General features: G+C 37.9%; 1 protein-coding gene across 1 annotated transcript in view; it reads right to left on the bottom strand.

Annotated features, from left to right (window-relative positions):
• Nucleotides 1-2,966: 2,966 nt before the first annotated feature.
• Nucleotides 2,967-12,787, bottom strand: part of LOC137677168 (transcription factor RFX3-like) — a 202,016-nt gene continuing 192,195 nt past the window's right edge. The window contains exons 14-17 of the mRNA XM_068424419.1: nucleotides 11,477-11,685; nucleotides 10,301-10,454; nucleotides 4,123-4,165; nucleotides 2,967-3,342 (exon numbers count right to left, since the gene is read on the bottom strand). Coding sequence (XP_068280520.1) covers nucleotides 3,101-3,342; nucleotides 4,123-4,165; nucleotides 10,301-10,454; nucleotides 11,477-11,685 — 648 coding nt within the window. The 3' untranslated portion in view covers nucleotides 2,967-3,100. The remainder of the gene's footprint in view (nucleotides 3,343-4,122; nucleotides 4,166-10,300; nucleotides 10,455-11,476; nucleotides 11,686-12,787) is intronic.

Raw genomic sequence — 12,787 nt, 5'->3', positions numbered from 1 at the left:
CTAGCCAGTGGATGCTTACTACAGCTCTTTAAAGCTCTAAAAGAGTTAAGCAGACTTCAGAGTGGCAATTCAGCCACATGCTACACACTACAGAATTTGGACTGAGGTATCCATATCTCTGTTCTTAAATCACTAGCAATACCCATCTATTAAATATCAAAAGTGTGTAAATTGTTTCATATGTGTACATTTGATCAAAATTGCAGTAAATTTAAAAGCAAAGCACAATCTCAAACGTGTAAGTATACACAGCAGCTTACAGTAACTTAATTCTTTTAAATATATGTTAAAGTGGGGAAAATATTACTTAAAAATTTGAGAGAATGATCAGTTGATAAGCATAGAAATACAAACTCCATTCAGTTATCTGAATCAGGGATAGTTTCAATTTGTTTTGATAACTGCTATTAGAATCCATTATATACATTCTATCTTTGTATGCATATATTTTGTTTTCTTTTTGCACTACATGAACAGTGATCAACTGTTCAAAATATCAGTCAAAAGATATTCAGGTTCCATCTCTTCTTAGCAATCTAGATTTACATGTTACAACCATACTTTTCTCTCAGCAACAACAAATCCAACATTCTACCAATAAATGACAATGATAAGAAAACATTTAAGGTTTGTCAACATAAAATTTGAAACCAGGCAATACAGACCATCAGTACAGCATAGAACACTCTATGTTAAAAATTAAAAATGCTGAATATTTAATTTTATTTTACTTGTTAAAATCTTATAATGCAAAATAAAAGGGAGTAAATATTTATCATAGGTTAGTTTTTAGGATTTTTGGTCAAGGGTGATGATTTCTAAGGGAAAAAAATAGAATGCAGTGATATTTGGGAGAATAAAATCTATAAGGATTCAGTGAACAGGTGAATTTAGAGATAAATGAACATAAATTGCGTTTGTACTTTTTGCCAAGACAAAAAACATCTACTGACATCAGTAGGAATTGTGCCTACATAGAATGGAGCAGAATGGGTTGGCCTCCAAATTCTGCTAAGCAATTTACAAATAATTTTGTACACCAAAAAATGTGAGGACATCTTAGTTGATCTGTGACTGTTCTTGGAGCATATGAAAGCTCTAGCAACAAATTTCTTTGCTAAAAATAGTGTTCATTTCACATGCTGTTCACCCATTTGGTATATATGACTTCAAAAAAAATCAGTCCATGGTCACACTAGGTAAAACAAGAGACTCACTAAATTTTTATAGAGTCCTTTCTATAAAATTGATTTTTTTATTCTCTCCTTCACTTTTTTGCTTTTATTTATTTATTTTCACTATTTTAGCTTAGCAAATCCATGTGTCTGCTTTAAAAATAATGAAAATGCTTAAAATAATCAGAAAAAAACCCAGAAATGTTTAATGTGAATTAATATGGACTGCATAAGCTATCGCTATGAGATTAATCATTAAAACATAGCATCAGGCTGACACCCTATCATATATACAAATTGAAAATATGTGCTGCATTATGTACCTGCTCTTTTATTTAGTCTGACTTTTTAAAATTAAAATCTGACAAGGGTTTAAAAATATATAACCATGCTTATGACTAGGGTCCATTTACTTTGTTAACAGCATTTGAAGTTGGTATTAAAGCTAGTTTTGCTTTTCAAGTTCCCAAGTAAATTTTATTTGCAATAAAGTGAAATTCAGCTAGAAACAAGAAAAAATATTTTTATTATCAGTTTTAAGAGGGATATTAAAATCACTTAATAATAAAACTCCCCTTTTATTTCTTTGAAGACTATGTAACATGCCCTTAATACTTAGGAAATTTGAAAGTGACAGGCGCACCTTGTTGAATAAATTTTAAGAGTTATTAAGAATAACAAAAAATACTGAATCTTAGCTTCAGTTCTGTTTAAGGCACCATGTAATAGCCGAGGTACAATGATCCCTGATGTGCATCCTTAAATGGCAATGGTCCATCTAGCCACCTATTCAAATTCAATGCAATTGGGAATAAGTACAAATGAGGTGTGCCAGTTACACTACCTTATCAAAATTTTGTAAAAATTTAAATTCACTTTAATAATCAGGAAATATATTTTGAAAAGAAAATTATGCAGGTTGCTACATTCCTTACATTCTATAAATTATCATTTATGAAAGCAGCAGATTGAACTAGTAGTAGGAAAAGACCTGGAATAGGAGAAAGTCATCCAAAAGGAATGTTTTTCTGTATGTCCAGTTCAGCATAAGTAGCATGTACACTTAAAAAAAATCAAGTCACTTATTTTCTGGCTCAGTTTCTATCAACTACAGTACCACTCAACAACCAAAAGCATCTGTGCAGTGGTCTCAAATATGGAATCAGTAGTCTACAAAACCAGAGGAACTGGCATGCAAATAAAATCTGTAGCTGTTGATTTTAAAGGAAGCTTGTATTGTTTACATGGTGATCAGATAATTAGGTATGCCTACAGTGTACACATTACCACATTGTTACAATTCTATCACTCATTCTGCATTTGTAAATGCAGTGAAAACGGTACAAAAAGAAAACGGTAGATCTTTCCAACCCTCCAACATTATGATAAAAATACCCCCTGAATGCTCACAATTTCATCAAAATAGTGTCTTCTAGTTCTGTTCAACGAAAAGCACCTTTTATAACAACTTTGATACATCTGCTGTCAAATGAGTATGCCTCCAGTATAAGTCAAAGAAAGTATTTCTTTTAATATTTCACAGAAGTGCATCTAATTAAAAACCTATGTATATGAAATCACTATGACAAATAATTAACATTAAAATATTTTTAAACTATGAAAAAGATAAATTATTTTAATTTTAAGAGGACAAAAGTATTAACATTAGAAGCTTGGCAAAAATCTTCCTTGACATTTGAAACTGGGAAAACTCATAATATCGAGTAACCAACGTAAAATGATTTTGCTTACAATTTTTTAAAAAATATATGGCAAAATGCATACACCCATTTCATTTCACAACTCCAGTAAAAGGTAATGTTCAGCACAGCTAAAATTTGATAAGTCAACTTTCAGACCTATTCTCCCCCTCACGTTAAGTCCAGCATCAACAGGGCTAATGTAGTTGGGGGGGTGCTTCAATATTAGACTGCAGTATATGTATTTCCAGTAGCATTGCATTGTCTGATAGTCTGAGTATTTGTAACAATGTGCTCATTATGAAGTGGGTTCAGGAGGCTCTGCTCTACTCCACTCTCAAGCACTGGCTGCTGCATGCAGCCCACCTGAAATGCCTGGTTTAGTTCTGTTTTCTCCCTCTTGGCTTGTGGCTCTCCATTTTCATCCAGCTCTTCTTCTATTTCGCTTTCAACTTCGCTGCCCTCATCTGCACAAAAAACAACCAAGAAAAAATAGCACAAAGGGAAAAAATCTAAATACAAGGGCCTTTATTTTGCAAATAACATGAAATATGAAAACACAGGGAAGTGTATCAACCTGATACAGTAGAAACTGAAAGGTCAACATTTTATTTGGAAAAGTCAATAAATACTACAGATAAATAGGGTAATGAACTCTCTCTAATGTTATCTCATTTTACTGATAAGGAAACTGAACTAAAGAGAGGTTGACTTGCTCCAAATCATACAACCAGTCTAAGAATGGAGAACAAATTAAGCCTTCAATCTACAAAGAGGACGTAAACTCATTTCTTACTATATCCTTCAGTAACAATTAGCAAGGTATTTGGCAAGTGCTTGGACCTAATTTCACCATCTTCACTTATCAAACCCATCATTCACTAGAAATGTAGATATATGTACATGCTCATCATATCTTCCTTTTTCCAACTGTCCATCCCCTTCAACTCTCTCACCAGGATATACAGCTACATTCTGGGTGAAATTTTGAAAATTCCTTGTGTAAATAATAAATATTTAAAAAAATATTTTCCTATTAAGAACCTCGAGTATTCTAGTCATTATTATATACTATATATCATATATAGCATATTGTACCCATATAATAGTAATATGCACATAATTTAAATTATGATACAGCTTTAGATTCTGCTTTACTATATTTTCAAAAAATAAGGACTTGTTTTGCTCCAAGAGTCACATCAGTTCTATATAAAATTATATATTTGAGAGATTTGACTGCTTACCTTTATCTATATTTCCAGGGGATATAGCATTTAAATCACCAAACTGCAAAATAAACAATAAAAAGTGTGGACACAGTCTTACACAAACATGACCTTAGATTATCTATGATGAAGCCAGTACTATGTTCCAATGGCTTGTGGCTAGTATGAAAGTGCATGTGACTGCAGTCACATCCATAGTATACCAGTTCATTTTCCATTCCATCATATTTGTGTTCATATTAAGGAAATTAACATTAAAATAAAAAATCCTCAGCAATTAAAACAATGGAGTGTAAACTTAAGCATATGTTTTTGCTTTTTTTAGGGTGACATGTCAAGGCCTTTGTTGCTTTGAGTGAGATATTTCTGATGTAGAATGCCAGAAAACATGACTGGTGTCCATTTTTAAACTGCAATATTTTAACCAAAAGCTCTTTTAAAAGTTCTCCTGAGAAGGTGTGTCACTAAAGGCAGTTATAGTGTAGCAAAACTATATGTAAGGTAAATAAATGGCACCGCTGAAAATAGGGTTTATGGTTATTACAGCATATTCTGCTAACTAGTTTACTTATACAAAAAACAAAGTGAAAAGTTGCTCACAAGTAAAAAATGCAACCTTCCTTCCTCCCTTTCCTTGTCTGAGTCATCTACCCTTCTCTTAAATGAGAAGCAGCAGAGCATAATTTGATGAGTGAATCTCAAATGAATCACAGAATCACAGAATCACAGAATGTTAGGGATTGGAAGGGACCTCGAAAGATCATCTAGTCCAATCCCCCTGCCGGGGCAGGATTGCCTAGACCATATCACACAGGAACGCGTCCAGGCGGGTTTTGAATGTCTCCAGAGAAGGAGACTCCACAACCTCTCTGGGCAGCCTGTTCCAGTGTTCAGTCACCCTCACCGTAAAGAAGTTTTTCCTCATATTTATGTGGAACCTCCTGTGTTCCAGCTTGCACCCATCGCCCCTTGTCCTGTCAAGGGATGTCACTGAGAAGAGCCTGGCTCCATCCTCTTGACACTTGCCCTTTACATATTTATAAACATTAATGAGGTCCCCCCCTCAGTCTCCTCTTCTCCAAGCTAAAGAGACCCAGCTCCCTCAGCCTCTCCTCATAAGGGAGATGTTCCACTCCCTTAATCATCTTCGTGGCTCTGCGCTGGACTCTCTCTAGCAGTTCCCTGTCCTTCTTGAACTGAGGGGCCCAGAACTGGACACAATACTCCAGATGCGGCCTCACCAGGGCAGAGTAGAGGGGGAGGAGAACCTCTCTCGACCTGCTAACCACACCCCTTCTAATACACCCCAGGATGCCATTGGCCTTCTTGGCCACAAGGGCACACTGCTGGCTCATGGTCATCCTGTTGTCCACTAGGACCCCCAGGTCCCTTTCCCCTACGCTGGTCTCCAACAGGTCTGTCCCCAACTTGTACTCATACATGAGGTTGTTCTTGCCCAGATGCAGGACTCTACACTTGCCCTTGTTATATTTCATTAAATTTCTCCCCGCCCAACTCTCCAGCCTGTCCAGGTCTCTCTGAATGGCTGCGCAGCCTTCCGGCATCTCAGCCACTCCTCCCAGTTTTGTGTCATCAGCGAACTTGCTGACAGCGCACTCTAATCCCTCATCCAAGTCATTAATGAATATATTGAATAGTACTGGTCCCAGAACCGACCCTTGCGGAACTCCGCTAGACACAGACCTCCAACTGGACTCTGTCCCGCTGACCACCGCTCTCTGGCTTCTTTCCTTCAGCCAGTTCACAATCCACCTCACTACCCGATCATCCAGACCACACTTCCCCAGTTTAGCTGCGAGGATGCTGTGGGAGACCGTGTCAAACGCTTTACTGAAATCGAGATAGACCACATCCACAGCTTTACCATCATCTATCCACCGGGTAACATCCTCATAAAAGGCTATCAAGTTGGTTGAGCAAGACTTCCCCTTGGTGAAGCCATGCTGAGTGCCCCTAATGATCCCCCTATCCTTGATGTGCCTAGAGACAGCACCAAGAACAAGTTGCTCCATCACCTTTCCGGGGATGGAGGTGAGGCTGACTGGTCTATAGTTACCCGGGTCCTCCTTCCTGCCCTTTTTGAAGACTGGAGTGACATTCGCTTTCCTCCAGTCCTCAGGCACCTCTCCCGTTGCCCACGACTTAGCAACGATGATGGAGAGTGGCCTAGCAATGACTTCTGCCAGCTCCCTCAGCACCCGCGGGTGCATCCCATCAGGGCCCATGGATTTATGGATGTCCAGGTTGCTTAATTGGTCCCTGACCCAGCCCTCATCAACCAAGACAGATTCCTCCTCTATCCTGACTTCTTCTGAGGCCTCAGGGGTCTGGGGCTCCTCAGGACAGCCTCCAACAGTATAGACAGAGGCAAAGGCGGCATTCAGTAACTCCGCCTTCTTTTTATCCTCTGTCTCCAGGGCCCCCACCTCATTCATCAGTGGGCCTACATTGCCTCTAGTGTTGGCTTTACCTGCAATGTATTTGAAGAAGCCCTTTCTGTTGTCCTTGACCTCTCTTGCAAGGTTTAATTCCAAGGAGGCCTTAGCTTTCCTAGTTGCCTCCCTACATCCTCTGACAACAGACTTATATTCCTCCCAAGTGGCCAGCCCCTCCTTCCACGATCTGTACACCCTTTTCTTCCACTTGAGTTTGCCCAGCAGTTCCCTGTTTAACCATGCAGGTCTCCTGGTACCCTTCCTTGACTTCCTACCTGTTGGGATGCTCTGATCTTGAGCTCGGAAGAAGCAGTCCTTGAATGCTAACCAACTATCTTGGGCCCCCTTACCTTCTAGTACCCTGTCCCATGGGATTTCCCCTAGCAATTGCTTGAAAAGGCCAAAGTTGGCCCTCCTGAAGTTCAGGGTTGTGATTCTGCTAGCTATTCTGTTCCTGCCACATGAGATCCTGAACTCTACCATCTCATGGTCACTACAACCAAGGCTGCCCTCAACCTTCACCTCTTCAACCAGACCCTCCTTGTTAGTGAGGATAAGATCCAGCAGCGCTCCTCTCCTAGTTGGCTCATCCACCATTTGCATCAGAAAGTTATCATCAATGCACTGGAGGAACCTCCTGGACTGGGGATGGCTGGCTGAGTAGGCCTCCCAGCAAATATCAGGGTAGTTGAAATCCCCCATGACAACCAGGCCCTGTAATTGCGAGACTGCTCTCAGCTGCCTGTAGAAGGCCTCATCACCCTCCTCATCCTGATCCGGTGGCCTGTAATAGATACCCACAACAGTATCACCCCTGCCAGCCTGCCCCTTAATTCGCACCCACAAACTCTCAACTCGCTCCTGATCCGCCTCTGGACAGAACTCAATACATTCTAGCTGCTCACTCACATAAAGAGCAACTCCACCACCTCTCCTTAGCGGCCTGTCTTTCCTGAACAGGACATAGCCATCCATGACCACATTCCAGTCATGCGAGGCGTCCCACCAAGTCTCTGTAATTGCCACTAGATCATAGCCCCCCGACCGAACACGGATTTCTAACTCCTCCTGCTTATTCCCCATGCTGCGTGCATTGGTGTACAGGCGTACACCTGAATGAAAGGAATACAATATTTAGATAAATATATTTCCAACCATACCTGATTCAGTCCTTTTCAGAAATACAGAAAGATAAAATTTCAGTGAACACTAAACCAGTATAAGCAGCAGCAGCCCTATCCTTCCAAGTTCCCTCACACATATTCCCTCCTCACCTCCCCATACCCATCCTTTCACCTTAAGTGTTCACATGGCCATGAAAAGAACCACATGACAGAACTGACCCAAGAAAAGAACCCACAATTTTAATGGGGTTATTTTGCACAGGATGAATTCTCTGATCCAGTTAACCATAGGACTGCCTGAGTACTTGTGCCAGCATCAATGTCCAAAGCTAAGGGGATGGGAGAGGAGGAGACAGTGTGTTTTTCTCAGCTGCAAAGCTAGTTTATACTGGCTTCAAGTGTTTGTCAAACTAGCCTTAGTCTTTCCCATTTTATTTCAACCAGTCAGTAAATGCAGAGAAACACAAGAAGTCATGTATTTAATGTATATTTACATCATCTTCATGTTCCCCTCTCACCTCTAAAAGCTTCAGATTACATATTTTCTCTCTAAGATCATATCCATCTTAAGTTTACCAAAACATTATAGGAAGTCCCACAGTACACCAAAAACATTGCATTTAACATATGTCTGTCAAGAAAACAAGAACGTAGCAATACTACACTTTTGCAATACTTTGCTATAAATGTAATGGCAGAGTTTAATCAAATCAGAAACAGTCATTTATTTTTTCTAAAACATGTCATATCAATCAAACTACAAATTAAGCCAAGACTCCCCATCTCTATGAAAAAGTACATATTTTTATAATATTTAATGATACCATTTAATATATCCTGAGGGAAGAACGATATATCAAGTCATGCAAGGTGACTTACAACTTATGAGTAATATAAAACATGATATAATGATTGTCAAGTATAAAAACATTAAGCTTCAGTCTGGTGAACCATCTATCATATGTCCACATCTATCCATTTTCTAGCACTTTAAAAGTACAATTCCTTGATGATAACTCCTAAGATGATGTGTATTCTTAAGCAACTCACACAAAATTAACGGTTAGGTGAGCTACTGAAAAAAAGAGGTCTGAGGTAAACTTCAGTTTGCAAATGCCATGGACACATATAAGACACTGTTTCTGAATTGAGACTTTTGCTCTGTTTATTTTAAACAAAATGCATTGAAATATAGGCATGAAAATATGCCATGTCCCAATCCTGCAAGTACTTCTGTGATACTTTCATTTCATGCATGTTGTTGGTTGGCCCTCGTTAACAGCCAAGCACTCATCCAGCCATTTGCTTACTTCCCCACCCCCAGTCCAGAGAGATGAGGGAGAAAATAAGAACTGGAGTGAGAAAGCTCATGGATGAAGATAAAGACAAGGAGGTCACTTACCAATTACTGTCACGGGAAAAACAGACTTGACTCGGGGAATTTAATTTATTGCCAATTAAAATAAATATTTAAATACTGATTTGAGTAGTGGGAAGCAAAAGCAAAAAAGAACAAAACATTTATCACTTAAGGAAAACATCTTTGTTGCCCCTTTCCCAGGCTCAACTTCACACCAAGCACCTCTCTTCCCCGTGTTATTGTCAAAAGTTACACTCAATCCCTTCAGTGAGGCAATGGGTGGTGCAGGGGAGCTTGTGGTCAGTACATAGCGGTTTTTCTCTGCCACTCCTTCCTTCTCACACTTTTCCTCTGGTCCAGTGTGGGTTCTCCACAGGCTGCAGTTCCTTTGGAAATATTCCTCTGTTCTGGAGGTTCTCCACAGGCTGCAGGGAATATCTGCTCCACCATGGAGTATCTCCTACTGCTCTGACCCTGATGTTCCCTCTGCTGTTCCTCACTCTCTTTTATTCCCTCCTCCTGTGCCTGTCTGGTGTTTTCTGTCCTTTCTTAAATATGTTTTCACAGAGATACCCAAAACTTTGCTGATTGGCTTAGCTTTGGCCTGTGGTGGGTCCATTGGCTAGAACTGGCTCTGTCCGGCACAGGGCAGTCCCTTACCTCTTCTCACAGAGGCCACTCCTGCAGCCCCTGCCCTGCAGCCCTGCCCCCCTCCCAAAGCCTTGCCACGTACAACCAATACACGTGAACAGTACCATTGAAGCAAAACTAACTTCTGCATGTGAGCCACCCTTCTGAAGTCAATGGGACTGCTCATTTCTGTAAATATTGTATTGGAATTTTAAATATGTGTAAATATGTGTAAACAGATCCCTGAAAGCAATTTTCCTATTATTCTCTTCCTTTATTATTTTCATATAAACTATTTAGTTTTCCAGAACTCAAAAAAGTGAATTTCTACCTAGTAGGTTGATCTGCTTTTTTTTTTTTTTTTTTTTTTTTTTGAGCAAGCTCGTTTGCAGAGAATCAGTGTTAGAAGTCATTCTGGTTTTAGTAGTCTGAAAAACAATCAGTCAAGGAAACATGGATTAAGGTATATAACCCAAATTTGAACATGCCAATGTATTTGCAACTCAATCTGCAAGAGTTATATTACAAAATATCCCATAGCTCCATGTAAATGTTAAAAAAATTGTAGATGCATATCCAAATTGATCACTAAATCCACCAATCCATTGTCTTGCATATTATCTTACCTCTCCCATAACTGCGATAGGCATCTCTCCTGTTGCCTGAGCAACACGATGTTCTACTAAGTAAAACATGTACTCATCATAAAGCAAGCGGATCAGATGAAAAGAGCCAAAGCTAGCAGCACTGCGTAAGGTTAAATCTCGAATCACCATTGAGCTATTTAAATATGGGGAAAAAAAAATTATTAAATAAATATCACAATTCTTTAATAATTTATTCATATGGAATATGCACTTCAAGATTAATATTTTTTTAAAGTAATACTATCCACAAACATCTGATTTATGGTGTCTTCAGAAAGAAATATCTGGGAAAGAATTATTTGCCTCTCCCCTTTTTCTGAAAGCATGGTTAGAGACCACACTACACAGCTAGAAGTTAAATTTTCAAAAAGACAGGAAGGGTTTTGTTTTGGTATATGCACAATTACCAATATGTGAGCACATGTAAAAACTGACCATAGTGGAAGGAAGTTCTTTGTTAAAATTTTAAATAATAAAATTGTATTAAGATTATTTAATTTTAAACAAAGTAGTCCTTCAAAATATTGTGTCTGTTGTGCTCACATTCTTAGTTCAAAGGTTTTAATTAGTATGATTTTTAAATTTGTAAAATTTAAATAAGCTTATGTATACCTTATAATAGAAAAATGCAGATTGTAGATGAAAACATCCATATGATACCCTCAGAAAGTAGATGCTACAATGTACCATTTTGGAAAAAAACCCTAGCTTTACTATGATAACTGATACAGTAGCAGATGATATGGAATATTTGTCTTTATGTTCTTTTGAGACATTAAAAAATATTTTGTTTTCCCTACATAATAAAAATAGAAGCTGTGGTATTTTAATAAATAGTATTAAGAGCATTGACTTTAAAATTGTATAGCTATTCAATCCAAAATGTTTCATAGCATGTTTCCAAATCAGGATAAAATTCTAACCTCATTACATTGCACAAGGCCTTTAAAATAACATACAAGGATCATTTCATCCACTGCTAACTTGCACATAGCCCTGTGTTTAATGTTAACACTAATCTTTCGAGGGCTGTGGGGGGAGCTCTTAATTTCTTGGGAAATGTTGTCTGATATTAATTTTGTCAACATTATTACAGCATACAGTTCAGCAAATAATAAAATAGCTAAAATAATTTAGAAGACTATTAAGAACTACCTGTAGAAAGACCATTTTAAAAGAAATTGCCGTGCTGCTTTAGGAAAGCTGGGTCTTCCTTCATATGGTTTCAATGCTTGCATCATTACATTATCAAGCCAGGCAGCCCACTGCTCCAGAGTGCTCTGCTGCTGAAGAGTCATCTTGAAATCTGTTTCTAGTCTTTGAACCATATTGTCATCACACTGACACACCCAGGAAGCCTGTTCCTGATACAACACATGGCAAACATGAAAGCAAAACACAAAATGTAAATTATTCTGAAAGACTGAACAATTAAATGAAAAGGATGACATACACTTATTAGGCAAAATAATGAGTATTTTTATTTTCATGCCTCTTTCAATTTTGTTGGAAGGAAATGAGAGTAAGGAACACAAATTATAAAAATGGGCATCAAATAAAGCACACACAAAAAAATACAATGGAAAAAACACAAATACATTGCAATGTTCCATATTAATTTTCATGAAAGAATATTCAACTTCCCTCATTAATAATCTTTCTAGAAAAAATTTCAGGAATTGTCAGGCTTGGGACTACAGGAACAAGGAATGGAAAGGGCAGTCAAATGGAAGCTGAGAGAGTAAGAAATAAAGAGGAACCAAGAAACCAAAGTACTATGGTTCCTATTGCTTTGAAGGAGTTAAGACCAAATACAATTTCTGTTACATTTTTTAATCACCTCACTTAAAAAAGCTTTGTTTTATAGGCAAAAAAGGATTGTTGTGTTTATCCATAGTCTGCAATATATTGCATGTTGCTTAATGAGTAATATAAATAGCACACAATTGGACAAACACAGTCCATGTACAATAATGAGCAATTCACAGTATTATCATGGAATGTCATTATATTACATTTTTAAGTTTAATAAGACCAATAGGACACTTCTGTTAAATGGAACTTAGAGAAAACCAATATCAGTTTAATATAGGCCATATTCTTAAACTCTAGCTATCACATGCCAAGTTAACATCTCAACATTCATAGACCCTATGTCTTACAACAGAACAATATTTAATATACTATATATTTGGTCACATACTAAATCTTAGGTCATTTACGCACCATTATGCAATATAACTATATCTGTGTCAAATTTTATTTATTCAAAGGTCTTTGCAACAAGCAAAAAGAATTTAACTGTTGCTAGTGAACTTCTGAAATTCTGTTAAGATAAAAATGTGTTAAAATGTTTGTTCATGAAAGAAGACATATGTATGACTACCAGTAATCTTGGCCATGTCAGTTAGTTGAGCAACAGGAGAAAAAAAAGTTTCTTCTAAGGAGAAGAAAGAGGTAAAAAGG

Source organism: Nyctibius grandis, assembly GCF_013368605.1.
Source record: "Nyctibius grandis isolate bNycGra1 chromosome W unlocalized genomic scaffold, bNycGra1.pri SUPER_W_unloc_2, whole genome shotgun sequence".
Lineage (NCBI taxonomy): Eukaryota > Metazoa > Chordata > Aves > Nyctibiiformes > Nyctibiidae > Nyctibius > Nyctibius grandis.
The sequence above is the reverse complement of the archived record's forward strand: the minus strand, read 5'-3'. Positions and strand labels throughout refer to the sequence as shown.